The sequence below is a fragment of the Dermacentor silvarum genome, chromosome 5 (genome assembly GCF_013339745.2).
Source record: "Dermacentor silvarum isolate Dsil-2018 chromosome 5, BIME_Dsil_1.4, whole genome shotgun sequence".
Classification (NCBI taxonomy): Eukaryota; Metazoa; Arthropoda; class Arachnida; order Ixodida; family Ixodidae; genus Dermacentor; species Dermacentor silvarum.
Window position 1 is genome coordinate 15990397 of NC_051158.1, and position 20136 is coordinate 16010532.

The 20136-nt window shown below is 47.2% G+C and overlaps 1 protein-coding gene across 2 annotated transcripts in view; it reads left to right on the forward strand.

Moving 5' to 3' along the window:
• The window catches only part of LOC119452946 (nucleoprotein TPR-like), a 134634-nt gene that overhangs the window by 50018 nt on the left and 64480 nt on the right, over positions 1 to 20136 (forward strand). For both annotated transcript variants that reach the window (XM_037714907.2, XM_037714909.2), the window contains exons 22-28: positions 599 to 696; positions 5442 to 5576; positions 5872 to 5946; positions 6387 to 6587; positions 7167 to 7421; positions 13725 to 14047; positions 16274 to 16586. In XM_037714907.2, coding sequence (XP_037570835.1) covers positions 599 to 696; positions 5442 to 5576; positions 5872 to 5946; positions 6387 to 6587; positions 7167 to 7421; positions 13725 to 14047; positions 16274 to 16586 — 1400 coding nt within the window. The remainder of the gene's footprint in view (positions 1 to 598; positions 697 to 5441; positions 5577 to 5871; positions 5947 to 6386; positions 6588 to 7166; positions 7422 to 13724; positions 14048 to 16273; positions 16587 to 20136) is intronic.

Here is a 20136-nt window from a genome sequence, read left to right on the forward strand (position 1 = left end):
CTGCGCGCGTTCGGTGCGAACGCGGGCAAAACACCGACGGCATCGACATAGTTCTGCGCATTGCTGGTTCTGTTACATGTCCAAGTTTATGCACCTGATAAAACTACTATCCTTACTCCGTATAGCTCTCTACCAATTTGCTATCGCAATTGAGGCTTCGCCTTTCGGGTGAAACTGCGACATTTTTTTGACTCCCATTTGCCCTTCCATAGAACTCGGGTATATACATACCACTTATGGTGTAGCTGTGCAAAAATAAATACTGGTCATAATGCAGATAGCTGCCTGGTCTACATGTTTTGCTAGTGTGCAGTAATTGAAAATTGTCGTTTTTGTTATAGTACGGTACCACTTGTATTACGGATAATTGGGACTTTAGCAACTTACATTATAAGCAGTCCATGGTGTGCATTCCAAGACAGACCATGAAGGCAGTTCTTGAAAAAATAAAGCCATTTGTGAGTGACAACTCACAAATGGTTGCCCTAATTCAATTTCGATAGTAGTGCTCTTCTTACGTTGACCCAGAAACAGTGTAATGAAACGTGTGTCAACAGGTTTATTATGTTGTACCTTTGGATTTGCATTGGCCCTGCAGCAAAGCGCGAGCTGGAGGACAAGGTGGCACAGTTGGAGCAGCAGTGCCACGAGTTGGCCAATGAGAAGGTGCGCCTTCTCGAGGAAAACAAGGCCAAGGTTCGTCATTGCAAAGATTTCACACGCTCACTTTCTTTTTTCTGCTGTGTATTCTTGCCATTTACTATGCAGTTTGTGCTAGAGACAGACTCTAGCACACTTGACAGGATGAGATTTCAGGCCTTGTGGGGCACAGAATTCCCTACAAAAAAATTACTTGTAGAGAGAACGCTAGTGTCTACAGGAGCTGGCAGTTCAGCATGGCAGTTCAGGCAGCATGGGAATTTGATAAGTAGCACATGAATTTGCCCTGAAGTTTGATCTTCTTGCTTCGCATGGTTTTGTGACTTTGTGATTTTGATCATTTTCAACAACATATTACATTATAATCTGCCAATCTGTTTGTGGTCACATATTCAATAAATAACTAAGTGCAACAATTTGCATGGATTGTGCATGTGTGCAGAGTGTTATTACATTCTGCGTTCAGAAAATTTCTTCTATCGCTTCCAAATTTAGGTCAATGCAGGCAGATAAAGTGTAGTAAATGAAGCCACAACAGCGCCCGAAGCAGCAAGCACAAATATCAGACAAATGTATGTTATAATCGTTGTTCCGATGGTGTTGCAACGATTGCGGCATCGGAATTCCCTTGTGGTCACACACACAGCTTCCTTCCTTCAAGCTGTGTACACTGTGCACAAGACCACCTTGAGTTCAAACACGCTGAGCCTTATAGGGTGCCACGTTCACGCCTGCTCCGTGCCATGTGCCTACACACTGCTGTGCGTGGTTTCACCCACTCTCAAGTTCAGGGAAGGCAAGCCCGTGCACAGCGAGGAGGGATGCGCGACTCTCACGCGTCCCCTGATGTTGTTTTCCCCGCATGTCTCCTGTAGTCCGGCTTCTCCGCGTGGCTAAGCCCGGCAGCGGTCGTGGTGGTTGCGGCGCATTGCGGGAGATGGCGCGAGTGTCGCGATGCTAACGCCACCGAACGGCGGGGTAACTTGGGAGAAAAAGGTCGAAAGTGCTTTCTCTTGGGCTTGGGATCGGCGGCCAGCATGCACGGACGCTTCGCGCGTGCGCCGGCCCGCATCGCGCGACCGTCGCGCGAGGCTAAGAGCAGGACACCCGTATGGACGAACACGGATCTTCGCGCGACCGTCGCGCGAGGCTAAGAGCGGGACACCGGTATGGACGAACACGGATCGTTCGAGTGCGCCACCGTTCGCGTGACCGTACACATGAACGACTAGGCGATGCTGTCATAGCATGGGGCGAACGTATTCGCTCGCTATCGGGTCGCGGTGAGTCGGACTTCCTTGATTTGTCGCGCGCCCGTGTGAATGTTCAATTGGTAGTAATTCGGCTAGTGTGCATTAGTGTATGAAAGGTGCAATAAATGCCCTTGTGATTGTTTGCACTACTGTATTGTCGTTCCTTTGTCCCAAGGGCACATGTATGAGACCCCACACATTCTCCAAAAAAACAATTGTACATTTATTCTTCGTGGTTTCTATACAACAAAGTTGTTTACAATGGAACTAAAAGTTGATTACGCAATGGCCAAATAGTTGTCGGTGGCGGTAAACGGTGCACCCCTACAAATCAAACATACAATTTAAGACCTCTCTAGAGTGGCCACCTATCCTTCAGCCAGTGTACAGCTTGCCATTGCCCACCCCATAGCATAGCATAGAGAGAAACATAGCATAGAGGAACAAATGTGGGCATGTCCTGAGATCAAGACGACAGAAGGATGTATGTGTGCACCGAGGCCAGGAGCCCTAACGAGCCAAATTAACAGCTGACTGGCACGTATGCACCTGCTGATACCCTAATGTGGGTCTCTCGAATCCCCATGTCACGTGCGTGAGCAGCGGCCCCAGTTCAGGCGAAAATGGGCCAGTGGAAGCAGCCCGCTGACCCTCTGTGGGTTGAGTGACAGCTGAAATGAGAAGTGCTAATTAAATCACTGTCATCCCATCCAGGTGGGAGACGAGGAGCATAGTGGTTCTTGGAAACAGAATGGCGTCGTACATCAACACTGCAAGCGCTCGGAACTCCCACGCCCTATAGTAATTTTAGTAGGAAACTGTATGGCACAGTGGGTCCATTTTGTTGTGGCAGTCCTAGTGCTTTCATTGCAGGGAGCTGTATTAACTCTTTCTGTACCGCGCCCATGGTTAGCCCTCTATTGATGGTGAAACACCACTTTCGAGACCTTCCGCACCTCTCACGGACACACTGTGTCATTGGACATGAAAGAGGAGAAGCTGTACTTTTGTTTTCTAAACAGTTTGCTTTTTGCCTGCCAGGCGCGGATATACGTGCTCCGAAGTTTCTTGATCGTCAAAGCAGAACGGCAGAAATGTCCAGCTCTGGAAACGGCGCACGCGCTTTAGGAGATTGCAGATAGTGCGATTCCGCTGCCTCTGCGGCTGAAATTATCGATACATCGAATAGCAGCGAGTCAGAGGACGCTTACTTTTCGTCAGATTTTGAGTCTGAAAGCGACGACGACGCAAACCAGCCCGGAACATCGGCGGCCGCAGCCCGGCACGCCGAACTGTAGTGCTTGCAGTGAAATTTTTGTAGCGAAATACCTGTTAAATTTTTTCGGAGATGGTGCCTAATAGACGGCAATACATTTTGTATATCTCATAATTTTTGTAACATTTTTTTTCTTAGTAGATGCAAGCGTCTTTACAAATTTTGTTCAATTTTATTGCACAACCTTGATTTTAACAATTTATAGCTTTTTTATGACATACATCTCGTTAATAAAACTTTTATGAGTGAAAAGTGCATTCATTTTGCTTTCTGTTTATGTATTGCAATTAATACTGAGTGCAGTAGTTCCTTCAGAAAAAACATCGGCCGTGACATACAAAAAACGCCTATTTTCCCCATGGTAGGGAAGGAGTTAATGTCAGTATTAATGCGCTGCTGTTTTTGAGTCTCGTAATGTTGCACCATTCCAAGTGTCAGTACGTATGCCTTGGGGATTACTTGGGAGAGAGTTGAGCTTACCCCTTATAGCTTTGGAGTATTCAGAGTGCCACAAGAGCTGTTCTGTAGCATTCCGCATCTGAGTCGCATGTTCTGCTAAGGGTGTTAGCAGCAGCTGTTGCTCATACACAGTTGTGGCCAATACTGTGGCCGAAAGTGAACGTAGTCAACTTGTGTTGAGACTTCTAGAGGCAGCAAATTTTTATTTGAGTCATCTGCAGTTTATTTGTTTATTTATTTATTTATTTCGGCACTCTTAAAATCCCAGAGGCTTCCATAGAGAAGTTTTTCTTTTTTTTACGCACAGTTTCAGACATTGCTTTCTTGAAGGCGACAGCATCAGTAATTGCAGAGACGGAAGAGGAGGAATCATTCAAGTTATTGCTTGGGTGAGGTATGAAAGAATCGGGGAAAAGAACCAGAAAAACACAATCAGAGAAAAGAAAAAGTTTGGTACTGCATGAGGGAACTCATACTTTTGAATTGGTGGTCGCTGCGAGAAGAAACATGTGGGAGGCAAAAGAAAGGTTCCCATAGAGTGTGGGCTAGCAAAATAAACCTTGTTAAACAAACACAAGCGAGAGTACGTATGGCATCAGTTTACAGTTGAATGAAATCTAGCCTAAAGTAGAATTATGGGCTGTTGCACAGATATATACATGCCAAACAGTTACAAACTGTAAGAGTGAGTGGCTGGCCATCACTGTGTTCTGTCATGGTGAGAAGTGGGAGAGACTGCACACGAACATGCACCTTTGTTATTGCCCATCTGTTAGTAGCATCCGTCAAGATATGCACCAACCTGAGTACTGGATGTACGCACTTTTGTTTGTCAATGGCTCATTGAGTGTCTTTTCTAGTCGGGTTACCCTGGAAGGCTAAATTGTCAAATGATCCCAAAGCTTATGTTTGAATTAAGTGTTCAAAAAGTATTAGTACAAATATCCCCTTCAAGTGCGAATTATGGACTGTTGTTAAATGTGTCAAATTTACAACACTTTAGTCCAAGGTACTTGGCACTGTACTACAAGAAAGACAAGGTGGTATAGGATGTTGCTTCGTGCACTTTCTAGTGAGTGATCATACTTCGAGAGTAAATATCTGTTGATTATGGCAGCCAATCATAATGCAGTTTTTCATAAAATGAATTGAATCACAGGCTCGAAGTACAGTCAACCACAAAAGCTTGCAGGACACAGTTTCCCCTGCAAATGTGAATTTCTGCACTGTTATGGCATGGCGCTTCTAATTTAATGAATCACTGCGTAGGTGGCGAAAGCTGCTATATGCTGGAACATTTAATTTAGGGTGTGTGAGCAAACTTTGCGAGAATTCAGCTTCTTGGCAGATCCTTGTGTCCCGCAAGCTTTTGCGGTTGACTGTTCATGCAGAATTTACTTATTGGCTGCATGCATTACGAGAAAAGAAAAATTATTCTTTCAACATTGCTGCCAGACCACAGCACGTCGAAATTCTTATCAAATGCAGCACGCATCATACGCAGCACTTCGAAGTGAAAAGAAGACGGCTCAGTTTCTGTTGCTTTTTCTTAGCCACCACTGAACTGCAGTGGCCAAGTAAAGTTGTGGCTGCAAATGTGGACACCGTGCATGAAAGGGATACAGTGGCTCAACCGAGATTTCGAAGTTTGTTCCATTTGATGAGAGTTTTGAATTATGTAAGCTCTAATTACCACTAGTTCCCGTGTTTCTATGACCACTGCTCCCAGCTGTTTTGCGTGTCATGGCAACCTTTCTCATGAAGAGACGCGCCATTATATCTCACTTGCGCAGGTTGAAGATCTGGAGAAGCAGCTGGCGGCCACTCGGAATGAGCTGGTCGAAGCCGAGAGCAAGGTTGCAGACAGAGCACGGAGAGACGCTGAGCATGTCCTTGACCAGGACGTGCAGAATTCACTCGCCAAGCAGGTTTGGGACTTGTGTGCATTTGTTATTCTGCTGCAGAGACACCAGTTTACGGCATCTCAAGTGGTTTTGGGCTTGTGGCAGTTTTCAACGAGTCGCTTGTAAGGTTGTCCAGTTGCTTCTGCAAATGTTAGACCTTACAATCTCCCAAGCCTTAGTTCTGTAGCGCTCAATTAGTTAGAGCTACTCAACGAATATATGTGATAACTTCAGTTTAATAGAACGAAGCACTGTTCCTGCTGTTCCATATATCATTTAGCACAGCTTCATGAGTTTGCTGTTTATTTTTGGCATGCAGGCCCAGGAGAAGTATGAACGGGAAGTCTTGCTGCATGCGGCTGACATTGAAGCCCTCTCGGCAACAAGGGCAGAGGTGTGTACTGTCAACATTCTGTTTTACTGTATTTTCTTGGACCTGACAACTCCCCCAACCAAAAAAAGAAAGGTCCGCCAAAGTAAGCATTCTTTTTTCTATGTGGCGATCTGGAGAGAGCCTTCCAGCCCCTCCCCCCTCGGTGCTCTGTTTCTCTATATGCGAAGTACTGGGTTGGAGTTGATGTGAAGTAGCACATTACGAAGTCCAGCCTTGCAAACCAAGCTCTTCGTTGTGGTTCTCTGGTCAGGATAACTGCACCATGCTCTTTATTGTCATGCCATTGTCATTGCCATCGTCATTGTCTTCACTGTGCCTTTGCTGCGGTTGTCATTGTTATCATTGGCGTCCTTGTTGTCATGAGACCTGCTATTGCGTTTTGTGTAACACTAAAAGCTTTCCTTCGAGCGGCCCTCTGCGACTTTCCTTTCTGCGCGCAGTTGGACCAAGTGCGGCAGGACATCTCTCGGCTGGAACAGCGGGCCAAGGGTGCCGAGGAGACACTGACAGCGGCTCGTGAGTCTTGGGCCCAGCAGGAACAGCAGCTACGTGCTGAGAAGGACGCACTGGCTAAGCGTGTCGAGGAGCTGTCACACCAGAACTCCCTGCTGCACCAACAAATGGAAATGCTCAGCTCTCAGGTGTGTGCATGTGCCCAAGTTCCTTTCTCATATCTCCTTCCTTCCTCATATCGGTTGTAACAGGCATTTCGAAGGCCTTCAAGCCAATAGTCTTTCAAATAAAAAATGACCATTGAGTCAATAGTCTATTGAGTCGATGGAGTTGTACGGATTGTACGGAAACTCTGAAGGCATGCCAGTAAACTTTCTGGCCTCTCGGTGCGCATACTGCGACTTGAGGAGGTACGTGTGTGTGTGTAAATTAAGGAGCACATGCTATTTCCCATAACAGTAGCACCTTTCTTTGCTTTGTATGCTTCACCACATAACATGGCTGTATTGCGGCGAAGCTAACTTAAAAAAATACTGCCAACTGTGTCGGCAGCGTGTTTTGTCATTTTTTCAGCGATTTGTTTAATTCGACCAGTTTCGTTGGTCTATCAGGTTAATTTAACGAAAGCCTGCAGGACAAAAAATGTCTTAAGAAATTTATTTGTTGTTAATATATTTGAACGTACATGGATTGGCAAGCTGTGCTTGTAGTCTACAAGAAGGTGTCTTAACACCATTGCTAATTGCTGGTGGTTGTGTTGCTTTCAGGTTTCAGTGCTGCAGCAGAAGACGTGGCCCGAGACGCCGGCTGCTGATGGCGCAGCTGGTGCCGTCAGCGGGGACCGCAACATAGAACAGCTTCGCGAGGTGGTGAACTTTCTGCGCCGGGAGAAAGATTTGGTGGCGGCACGAGCCGAAGCAGCGGAGGCGGAGTGCGCACGGCTCACCGTGCAGCTGGAGCATCGGTCGGCCAGTCTGCGGCAGGCGCAGCAGGAACTGCGCACCGAGCACGAGCGGGCACTGGTATGAGGCAAAATTATTAACCCTTCAAGTGCTGTGCCTGCATATACTAGCCTGTCCGCTGATGCACACTCCATGTCATACCCGAAATACAGTGTAGACCGCTTATAACGTAAGTCGCCGGAGTCGCGAATATCCGCACTATAAGCGGTACCACACTATAACTAAAGCAACAATTTTCAAGGCCCACATATATGCAAAACATGTGCACCCAGCTGCCACGCGTATGCGACAGTCACGGAATGCAGCTAAAACGTTTGCATTCAATTTACAGTTGAATCTCGTTAATTCGAACCAAATCACGCGGCGGCACCTCCGACCGGCATTGCTCTGGCACCGCCACAGAGTAAAAGCTTAGGAGAGACCCCTCAATGTCGCGCGCGAAAAAAAAAAAAAAGAACACGGCGGAAATTTTACCCTCTCTCAAATGGCAAGGTCGCCGATTATGCGTTGCACCGCAACATGCGTGTACGTGCCGACGTCTCAGCCACGCTACCGTAGCCACGCGTAGAAATTGTCAGTGAACCCTTCTTTCTCCTTTATGCTTCCTCTACTTTCTAGTCACGTGTTCACTTTGCACGCTGCGGCTGCGGCGCAAAGGCAAGCAGTGGCGCTGTCCCAGGCCGGCCAACGAAACTGCCCACGCCGGCAAACTGCCCGCTTCCCGATAATGGCAGAAAACGAAACTTTGGGGAGCTGGCGCCGGGCCGTCTGTAGCGGCGGCGCCTGCACGGCAGCGGGCGCACACGGTGACAGTCGAAATTGAGGGAGCTACGAGGGAGGGCGAGGGGAGCCACCGAAGCGGCGGAGTTGCCGAGGCGAAATCCGCTTCCTTGCCGCCCCTGCTCCCTCACATTCCACGGTCTCCGCGTGCGCCCTTCGCCGTACCGTGCCGGCGCCGCCCGCTCCCTGAAGTTTCGTTTACTGCCGTTATCGTGAAGCAAGCGTTGGCCGGCGTTGGCAGTTTCGTGGCCCTCACTCGCTATGCGCGCCGTGATATTTCACGACTCACACTCAAGATTCTGGTTTGAGCCTCACTGGCTGTTCGTTCGCACCACGTGCCCTTCTCCATTTCGTCTCCCTTTCTTCCTCGAGCACTCCTTGGGGCACCGTTTGAGGGGAGCGTTTGCCGTCTCCGCTGACTTCTGTACTCCCTGGCAGCCGCACTGTAACCGGTATTTCGTTTCCCGCAACTGCACTATAAGCGATACGTGTACACATGGAATGCTATGGGAAAATTAACGGTAGTCTGAAAAGACTCCCGCACTATATCCATTCTATATCCGGTCTATATCCGGTCTATATCCGCACTATATCCGCACTATATCCTGTCCTGCACTATAAGCGGTTATGTTATAAGTGGTCTATACTGTAATTCGGGAATGGGAGACGTCCGTAGACTGGTTGCACCATCAAGTCAGAAGTTGGTTAAACTAAAATTTTGTGCCAGGTTTTGTTTTTATACGACAGATGGTGCTAGAAAGCTTATAGACTGCCAGTGACATACCATAAAAACCGGAATATAGGTCGAACTTTTTTTCAAAAAACCATTGCGAAAAGTCGACCCTCGTCTAAATACTGCCACCATTGTGCAACCGGCTGAGTCGCATTTGTTTAAAGGTAAGGGTGTCTTTCGGTTCTTTTGCCGTTGAAAAAGATTTTGTTTCATTTGTAGAATTGGTTAGTTGGGGGTCGACCTATATTCCGGTTCGACCTATAGTCCGGTTTTTATGGTATCTGACCATCATAAAAAGCCCACGTGTATTTTGAACAACACAAATTCTTGACTTTAATTATAATGACAGTAGTAAAGAAGCCAAGTTTCCTGAGGAACAGTAATTATCCTAATTCAAATAATTAGCATGTCTTAATTTTCGTTTGAATATCCAAATTGTAGCAACATAATGTGTAGCAACATAATAAATAGCATTTGAATTTGTTGCACTTTGGAAAAGCACTTGGCACCCATAGGGTTAAGCGGGACAGGATGACTAAAAACCACTGTCGTGATCTTTCTTAAAAGTCCGCTACATTACAAGAGGAGCCTCACCTAGAGATCTCCATTCAGCAATTACCTGTCCTGCTTCAGCCAGTCTTATGCCTGAAAATTTTCTTATGCTATCCTTTCATTTAACCCTCTGCCACTTTTGAGCATGTTTTCTTTCTCTTGGCACCCCTTCTGTTTCCTAATAGATAACCGGTTACCCGTTACATGACATATGGAACTCCGCATCTTTTTAGTAGTCTCATATATAGAATATTATCAACCCTGACTTCATGTCTATTGCATGCCAGCGTCTAGCTCATGACCCCAATAGGGGTTTTAGTTGGGATGAATAGCTCTGTGCTTATAGATGATGTTGAAAACATGATGGCCATGACATGTTTTCAACTAAGGATGACAACAATGCAAGAAACGGGACAAGAGAGGCAGGAATAACACTTGTGTCAGTCTCTCTTTATTGTCGCGTTTGTTACGCTGTTTTCGTTTTTAACACCATATACAGTATAGACCACTGACAGTCGGGTCCCGCTACAACGAAATTCACAGGACACACGAAAAATTTCGTTGTAGAGGAACTTTGCTGATGCGAAATTAGTATGCATATATGTACACCAAATGGCAAATCCGCAAACGAAACCGAAATCAAAGAAATCATCGTCCGGGAAATCTTTGCGATGGCGTGGGGGCAAAGGTTGAGACGTACCGAAGGCAGTCAATAAAGTCTCAGCTTCACAAGAGAATGCATTTCGCGCCGCTGTTACAGCATTTTTCGTACATTGCAGCTGACGCCTAACTTAGCGCGTGTGCCCGGCCGATCGCGAAACTCATTTTGCGGCACATTCACCGTCGCAATGAAGCGGTTTGAATTATCACAATTTCATTGCATATTTATGACAAAGTCGGCAGACTTGGCAAGCTTGCGCTTACCGGAAGTTTTATTTCCAGAAGTTGGTCGGCCTGGATTTCTTGAGGTTCACGGCAAACGAAGGCGTTACGGAAGTTTCACAGTCCGTTAAAAGAGCCATGGCAGTGTCATCATCGTGGGCTCTGATAACCTTTAAGATGAGGTCAAAGAGATCCATTACTTTCAAAGCAGTCGCCAGAGTCGGTGTGTCTAGTGGGTTGTCATTTTCCCCAGACGACGAGACGTTGGCATCATGTTGACAACAGGGGATGCGGCATGGCCGCCGTATCTTGAACGCAATCTGCGCCGTGCACAAAGTGAGCGCTCGCGCAGGTCCTCATCTTCAAAGCGATCTGCAATGTGGCCAAAGTGCAACTAGTGCCGGTAGAGTCCTGTACGCTGTGCTTTCGACGTAGTTTGTGTTCAAGTGAGAGACTGCACGGAGGTTAATTCGCTCCCCGCCTTCTCATTCCAGTGTGTTGACACGGCGTTTCGATTGTCATTGAGCGAGATGTATTCATGTTTACCTGTGCGCGCACGACACCGTGCTTGGTAATTTAGTTAGCGAATGTTTACAAGTTTATACGGCTGACTAAACTACGATCCTTTGTTCGTATAGCTGTCAACTAATCTGCTATCAGAATCGATCCTTCACCTTTCGGGCGAAACTGCAAAGTTTTTTTTCTTCCGCTTTCTGCCTCGGTAGATCACATGTGCCTTCTCGGGAGAGAAATTTACGCTTCGTTGGCGTAGCCGTTTCGACCGGACACACACACCACAGAAAACGGCAGCGATTGTGGTGATCCCGTGCAGTCTCTGGAGTAAATTGGTACTTTGAACTTAATTTCGTTCGCGAAAACCTCATTCAAGCCGACATACGATCATCAGAGCTTTGGAAGGGCCTTCTAATTTGACTACTCGGCAGTTCTGATTTCAATGCAGTCCCAGTTTCGTTGTCGAAAAGTTGGCTGAAGCGGAAATACCGAATAAAACACCTTCGTTATGGAGAGACTTTTTTTGTATGACTTTCTATGGGCAGCTGGCGGGGAATGGGAAAATCTTCGTTGTAGCGGAAATTTAGTTGTAGCGGCATTTGTTGTAGGGGGATTCGACTGTATAACGTAACCACTTATAGTGCAGGAACAGATTTAGTACGGTCTTTTCAGACTCCTGTTGATTTTCCCATAGCACTCCATGTATACATGTATCGCTTGTACAGTAAAATCTTGTTACTACGAACCCCACAATAATGAACTTTTCAGAAATCCCCTGCTGACTTCTTATAGTGTCAACGTAAAAATATTTCAGTACTACGAACTTCAAAATACCGAACTTTTCAGAATAACAATCGTTATTTAGTTTCCGTGTAATGTTAATGCCTCAGTACTACGAAGTCATAGTCCAAAATTTAATTTGGGATTCTTAAATTTCGGTGTATCCAGTCACGGCAGCCGAAACAGGAGGCTAGCAGATGACAAGGCGCAGAAAGCGGACGCCGCGGCGCACGGCTCCAGAAAACCTGAGACTTCGCCTGAGGGGGGGGAGAAAAAAAAAACTACGCTGGCATGTAGCATCGGCGCGTCGTAAAAGCGGGTGGCCTCTTCTCGGAAAGGCCAATCGCCCACGATAATCACTCCATGAGTTCCGAAAAAGACGTGAAAGTAGCACAACGATCACGCGAATCGGTGACAGCCACGAAGAGGACATCGAGGCACCCTAGAAGCGGCTGTCGCCTGCGCACACATACCGGTTCTTTCGCGCATGCCTTTTCCGTACCATAAAACTCTCGGATGTCACGCCAGCGCGCGTTGCATTGGATCCGTCCCTGATTTTGGATGGTGCCCTTGTGGTCTACAGCAGCCCAGTGTGCCCGAATGCCCCGTGTGGACTGATATTCCAACAGCGTAGCTCAGTAGAGCAGCAGGACCAGCGGGGCCAGTAGGCGCGCATCGAGTCGGGCATCACCGCAAAAATACTTTTGCTCTCGACTCGCGCTTTTTCGTTCCGAGGCAGGGTAACAGTGAGAGAGCTGAACAGTCAGGCGAGCGGTTCTTTCTGAAAAGATCCCGAAGTGCCAACTGTCACGCGTAGGACCGTTCGAACACTAGCTGAGGCAAGGGACGACGCATCAGGTTTTGCGAGCCCATGTTCCGCCCAGACAAGTGTTGCCTAGTAACAGAGGCGCGTCTCTTCCTTTATTCGCCCTTCTTTCCACGCTTCTCTTTTGTGCTTTCTGCGGTCGTAGTAAATACGCGCGCGGAGAAATGTAACCTCCGTGCTCATGGGGTTGCCACACGGTCACAGTTCATACTTTCCGGGCGGTGTCAGTAACGTGCGCTTGCGCTTAAAATAGTTCAAGAGTCCTGCTCGAGCGAGAAAGTTTGTGAAAATAAACAAACAAGAAACATTGCGCTTTGGAGGCGACATGGAGCTTCCTTTTTGTGAACAACCAGCGTGTCTCTTGCCGTCGGGCGTGTTCCAACGTTGCTGGCGCGTGAATAGCTCCATTCATATTTTTCGCCCGGCGCACCAAGCCGAGCCGGCCATGCATCCCAGCATTCCTTGTGAGGAGAGGGCAGAATGACGCAATGGCGGGAGCACGTGAAAGCACCTCCGTCGCGGCGGCTCTCTGCTCATTAAAAAGCATGGTGTCACGCATGGTGCCCAATAATGAGAAAGTACGACAGCAGCTGCGAGCGAAATTACCTTTGTGCTGCTGCTTGCATCAAAGCGAACTAAGCCGCGAAAACACAGTGCATGGCGGACTGTGCCCCCGTTGCAGATGGCTTTCAAGATACAGCGGCCCCTGTGGGCGGGCGTGTGCGCTCTGAGTAAATGCACCCCCCCTCACCTATAAGGCTTGCACGCGATGCAAGACAGTGCACTTCCTTCCCGCCGATCACCGGCTCACCCTCGCAAGCTTTCATTCGCACATACAGCATTCGGCGTGCGGCGACGGTTTTATCGCCCTTGGGCTTTATACGGAACCTCACAGCGACAGCTACGGCAGCTAGAAATGTGCCTGGAGTGTCCATATAATTGCTATCGCAATAAAATCATTGTTTTGCTTATAGTGCGGTACCGCTTATAGTGCGGATATTCGCGACTCCGGCGACTTAAGTTATAAGCGGTCTACACTGTATGAACTAGCCCAACAGGAAGCTCTCCTGGTGTTTCCAGCTTCTGCTGTAGGCATGGCCTTGAAGATTAGTTCCCATCACTTTGAGGGAGCCATCATTGATGATTGTTATGATTAGAAGTAAATTTAGGCTTACTGCTACTTCCGAGTTGCTTGTAAGGAATTCTTTTACCTTAGAGAACCCATGGGGATTGTTTGATTGCATTTGAAAGGCTGTCTTGCTGTTTTCCCGAGTTCAACTGTTCACCCTGCATGCAGGCCCGTGCCACTAGTGATGCGCAGCATGCAGAGCTTCTCCGCAAGGTGGAGATGGTGCAGTTGCTAACAGAGAGCAACCGAGCGCTGCGGGACGAGCGCACAGAGCTGGTGGACAGCAAGCACCAGCTGGAAGAGCGGTGCGCTCAGCTCGAGCGGGAGCTGGGACCCCTGCGCGAGGAGGTGCGCTCTCGTGCTGCCCAGGCCGAGGCTCTGCAGGCGGACGTAGGCTTCCTCCGGACTGAGGTGCAGCGCTGGCAGCAACGCACCAACCAGCTGCTTGAGCAATCGAGCCGCACCGACCCAGAGGCCTTCCGCAAGCTAGCGTGAGTTTGGGGCAGTGCACCGCCTGGCCAAGAAAAACAACCATACTTCTTTTCATACTTAGCAGGCGACAACACAAAATCTACGCTAGTACAATAGGACCCCGTTCATACATTCCTCGCTGTTGCTTTTTCCCAGCCACCATGTTGCGTTTCTGCGGTCCCGACCTAAAGCTCATTGACTCCTGTGTGTTATGTTCCCATTTTATACATCACTATTCTGAAATGTTCCCGCATCTTACGTTGCGTTTGAATGCGCTGGTCATATAAATTTACTGGTGCAGAGGCACATTCGTAAGTACTAAATGTTGGATGTGCGCAGTCGTCAGTCCCGATAAGCGTGTCACAGCACGGTTGTAGTAGTTGTTGCCAGCTCGCTAAAGTGAGTACAGTAAAGCCTTGTTAATTCGGATTTCACGGGACCGAAGAAAATGTCCGAATTAACGTAATCTCGAATTATCGAAGGTATCCAGAAAACAATCAGCAAATGCTTACTACGTCAACACTCTTTTATTTAGTGAATGAATGAGCAAAGCCTGTTGATATTTTGCACAAAAGCAGAGCGGGAGCTGAAATTCTCGGCATCGATTGCGATGCCGAGAAACTGCGATTTTTTTTATTCATTGCAACTTCAGTGCATCAGGAGTAAATCTGTTTTTCCAAATGATAGAAAGTTGTATTGCTGTATGAAAGCATGAGGTGCGCGGTACTGTAGAGGATTTTTTTTTTTTAAGCGGGTGCGCATTACAATCGAGGGTGCGTTAGAATCAAGTAAATACGGTACGTCCGAGTTAAGGAGAGTTCAGTTGCATATAATGCATACGTCTACCAAGATAAGAGGACGAGTTCAAATTAGCCGATTTTCCGAAGTAACGAGGGTCGAATTAACAAGGTTTTTCTGTATTGCCGCAATACAGCGATGTTACGCAGTGAACCTTGTTAAGAGAGGGAAGGGGCCATTTTCATGAAACTTCGTACGTGTCCCTTATTTATACATATGCACAGAGCTTTTTCTGATGGTGTTGTGGCAATTTGGGCCCCTCCTCACTGTTACGTTGTCCCATCTGCTATGCATTTCTTCAGCGTTGCCTTGAAAAGCATATCAATGGGATTCTACTGTAATGCAATCATAGAAGTCTACTCCTCACATTTTGGAGCGCAGTTCTTGCCCTGTGGCGCTTTCTGTGGAATAATGACTTCATATACAGTCGAATCTTTTTATAGCAAAGTAGTGTCCTACACTAAAATACCACATCAATATTTTTTACGAACACACGCAATAGCATACATAGCTTCACCCATGCTTCTTTCATGACGTGGCGGAGATGACAGGAGTGTCAATCTTCTGAGCTCGGTATCATCTGAGATGCCTTGCTTGTTATGAACTTTTGTATTATTATTCAAGGGATCATTATGATTGCAGTTGAATCTCGTTCATTTGAACACGCTTAATTCGAACTGACGTTGTGGTCCCGTCAAAGTTAGGTGGATTCCAATGGGCGAAAATGCCCGGTAATTCGAACGCGAAAGCATTTGTGACGGTTAATTCGAATACACCCCGCACCGCCAATGCTCTCAGCAGCGCGCCAAATCACGTGGTGGCGCCTCTGACTGGCATTGCTCAGACACCGCCATAGAGCAAAAGCTTAGGAGAGACCCCTCAACGTGACGCGGAGAAAGAAAAAACAGAGAGGGGAAAAAAAAAAAAAACACAACGGAAATTTAACTTACTCACATGGTGAGGTTGCCGTTACTGCGTCGCGCCGGAACACGCGTGTACGTGCAGATGTCTCAGCCAACGCTGTGGCTGCGGCGTAGAGGGAAGCAACGGCAGAGGCCCAAGTCTGGCCAATGAAACTGCCCATGCAGGCCAACGCAGAAAACGAAACTTTAGGGAGTGGGCTAAACTAGCACCGGGCAGGCGGGCGCAATGTTTCGCGACTCGCACCGTTCGTACGTCATACTACGGTGCACGAATATGTCAAAAATAAGTCCTTTTAATTTGAGCTTCTTTTAATTCGAACAAATTTTCGGGCTACTTCGAATTATCGAGATTCGACTGTACTTGTTGCAGCAGGGTCGTGGCTGCACAGTTCTTCGTGCACAGAGTGTGGCGTCAATTGATGTGTGCTGTAAAAGTGCTTCTCCCACTCCATAAAACCGATAACCATTTTTCTAATTGCAAAAGCAGCCGTGCAAGCAGTGTTCAGCCATGGTTCATTCACGCAGGGAGGAGAACACCAACCTAAAGCGGGAGACGCACAATCGTGGCGAGGAGCTGGTTGCCGTCAAGCGGCAGCTGGCTACATACCGGGAGGAGGTGGCGGACTACAAACAACGTCTCAACGCCTCTGTGGAAGAGACCAAGGCTGTGCGTGCCGAGCTGTCGTCGCAGATTGCCGCGCTGCAGAGGGACACGCAGAAGGAGCTTCAGGCAGTCCGTGCCGAATCTGACCAGCTCAAGGCCGAGGCTGAGAAAGCAGCCGTGGAGCTGCAGTCACTCCGCGCGGACAAGGAGGAGAAGCTGAAGACGATTGTGCAGGTGCGACAGTGCAACATTGCAAGTTGTAGTTTGTGAAAGTGAAACAAACTACACGCTTTCTAACCGACTCCGTGCGGTGCAGCAAAAGCTATGGGTGACATCTGCTAATCAGTACAGAGAACCAGAAGGGCTCCTCTATTGTTCACCTCTTATCACCCGCACAATGCCCACTGTATGGAAGTTTCGCAGAAGAATCAGTGGTGCACACTGGGCGAGCCCCCCCCCCCCTCTCCTTTCTCAAAACTTGCAGCCAGCTCTCATTACTGATTGGCCAACGTGCGACCTAGCATTCACTGCATGGGATTGGTGGAATGGAGTGTAGAGTGGCTAAAATCTAGGAATGCAATGGCATATGCACCGCCATCCAATTGTAATGCCCCTATCAAACAGACAGCCTTAATTGTGGTTAAGGTAACTACAGTTACAGCTGACCATGGTTACTGCTAGCTGCACAGCAGATGTAACTGCAGTTAGTCGCCTAACTACGGTTATCACAAACTAAGCTTGCAACCTCGGTTTCTCTACAAAAACTGAGAAGGAGACAAGATGGTGGACACTATAGCAGTTGTGAGCAAAACAGCGTCGTTTGAACTGTCAAGCCAAAGGCGCATCATCTGACCAGATGCAACTGCATGGGCTTTGATGGGCATTTGGAAAGATCCAGCTGCACAAAAAAAAAAAAAAAAAATTCAACACAGCCATTTGACACAATAACAAAAAATGGATTGTCTTGGCTATTCTTCTGGCTTCACCAAGCCAGGTTTGAAAGACTGATTTTGAATTCTGCCTTGTGGCAAAGAACACATGGCTTATGTACAATTTCACATTATTATTCATTAAACTTGTAATTAGTTGGTTGGATGAATCTACAACTTAATGTTATCTTATTATAGGTAGCTAAATTTGTACAAAGAATTTGCTCTTATAATTACCATGTGATCATGTTCCTTTTCCTAAATGATTCTATGTAGCAACAGCAGGCGGACTGTGCTGAAACTGCGGTTAATTATGTCAACTGTGGTTAAGCATAACTGTGATTAAGGTTGCCCGTGTGACAGGGATATAAGAGAATTTATATAGATGGGCCAGCCAACCACGTTCGCTCATTTTGGTGACATCGAAAAGGTGAACTTTTTGCAATATTGGTGTCTCTCGGGAACTATGTTTGGGATCTTGGAGTTACGGAGAGCAGGGACAGCATGGTTTTCTGAGTGCAGCTTGCTCTGTATTCTTAGGTTGTCATAGAATATAGAAAAGCTGTACAGTTAAATCATGATATAACGAATTGTTGGATATAACGAAGTAATCTATAGTGTTTCTTGCCGATATTGCGATGTAATGAACATATACTTTTAACAGGATATCGGATACAGTAAAACCTCGTTAATTTGACCCTTGTTAATTAGGAAAATCGGATAATTTGGAATCGTCCTCTGGTCCTGGCCACTGTATGCATTATTCAATGCAATCAAATTCTCGTTAATTTGGACCTATTTGGCTGCACATCGTTAATTCAGACAACTTTCGGAGCTCGGCGAGCTCGGCCCGCAAATGGGCGACACGAAAGAGCAATAACGGCGCTAGCGTTTTTGTAATGAAGCAACAGAGTCCGCATTGCCATAGTCATCAGCGAAATCGTACGTGAAACAGCAACGCCAGAACGCTTCGTGCCTATTTGTGCCTTTAAGGCCTTTATTCTTGCGTTTACCGCCATGCATAACACCACATTGGCCGCTGGCTTTCATAATTGCGTAGCTGCCATTCATGATTGCGGCGAACAGTATTTCTGACTCGGTACGCGTTTCGGCTGCGTGCCTAAACAACTGCGTAGTCACCATCCAGGATTGTATCGATAGCAACCGCGGTTTCGTCCGCATTTGTTGCAGCGAACGGTAGTTTCGTTCTGACTCGGTGTGTGCATCAGCCGTATGCCTCCAGCACCATGAAGTCTCCGTTAATTATCGCGTCGGTAGCGGCTGCGGTTTTCTCAGCAGCTGTTGGTGGCAAACAGTTCTTTTGTTTTGACTCGGTGCAAAATAGTCGAGGATGAAGAGCACCGGCTACATCGCGATGGACGGACAATCTGTTGGCGATTAGCTCACTGGCGAAAACATAATTGGAATGTGCACACGGTAGTGCAAAGCGTGTCGCACATGAAGGAACGCGCCGCGGCCGTGCTGCGAAAGAAGTTGCGAGGCCTCGATCGCCGCTGCGAGAGCCAATGAGTCACGAGATGACGAGAATTTCAGCTTCCGCTCTGCTTTTGTGCAAAATATCAACAGGATTTGCTCATTCATTCACTTAAATAAAAGTGTGTTGACGTAGTAAGCATTTGCTTATTGTTTTCTGGATACCCGCAATAATTCGACATTCGGTTAATTCGGACATTTCTTTCGGTCCCGTGAAATCCGAATTAATGAGGTTTTACTGTATAATGAAATGTATTTCCATGTCAGGAGGCTTCGCTAAAACAAGGTACCACTGCATCATGTAAGGATTCTTTGCCTTCGATTATATTATTTCCTTTTGCATCGTGCTGAGCTGCTAATTCCAGTAATAACAGTGGCGTGGCAGCTTGCAAGTCGGCAGCGGGTAATGTTTGAGGGAATAATGTTTGCCCATGTTGAGCTTTGTAGCCTAGTGCGTGCAGTTTGTGGGGTGGTCCGGCAAACCGAAGCGTCTTCAAGGGATCGTGTTTTTCGCCATGCAAGTGTCATCCTCCAAAGCCGTACGGAAAGCCTTTTGCAGGAAAATCCCATGAAGCGCACTAACGAGTATGTGTGTCCTGTAGCCAAAAAGCCCGGAAGTTACTTTCTCTTGGTGCCCGAGCTATCCATGCTGCTATCATATACTCGCTTACAAGTTTCTGCGGCAGTGAAGGGAAAGCTATAGGGGCAAAGCACACACAAGTAACAGCGCTTCTGAAAGAAGTCCCACATTTTCATCCTTGTTGGTTTAAGGTGGGGAAAAGAAAACATAATCACCTTATTTATAACAGCAAGATAAGACAAAACACACCTCTGAATGTAAATTTGGAGTTACTTTTCTGCTTTTTTCTTCCACATCTAGGCAAATGCGAAACTGTTGCACGTGGAAGCTACACTAATGATCTATCTTTTTGGAGAAACCAAAAGAGCTGCTAGTGCTGCTGGACTACTTGGCGCTGTAGCACATATTCAGAAGCTCCACCCGAGAAGCTTTTCTTTCATTGCCACAGAAAGTTGCCCGCGAGTAAAGGAACGCTCATGCCATCTCTGTCATAGCTGTGTAACTGCGGCACCGACTCCCGCTGTCGCGAGTTCTGTGCAGGCAAGCCAGAAGATGTGTCTTGCGAGAGAAACATATGTGGGGGACATGCAAGAGAGTTGAGCATTCTTAGAAGCTTTGTCTCTTAGAGACCGCTGTCGACAAAACGAAGGCCCAAAAATGAAAGACAAGTACAGCGGAACCTATTGCAGGATCTGAAAGGTCTCCATGCGACTTTGAAACCCTGGACGTTATGTCGAGATTTATTAAGTTCTTCTTGTAGTCTGTTTAATGCTTAACACTG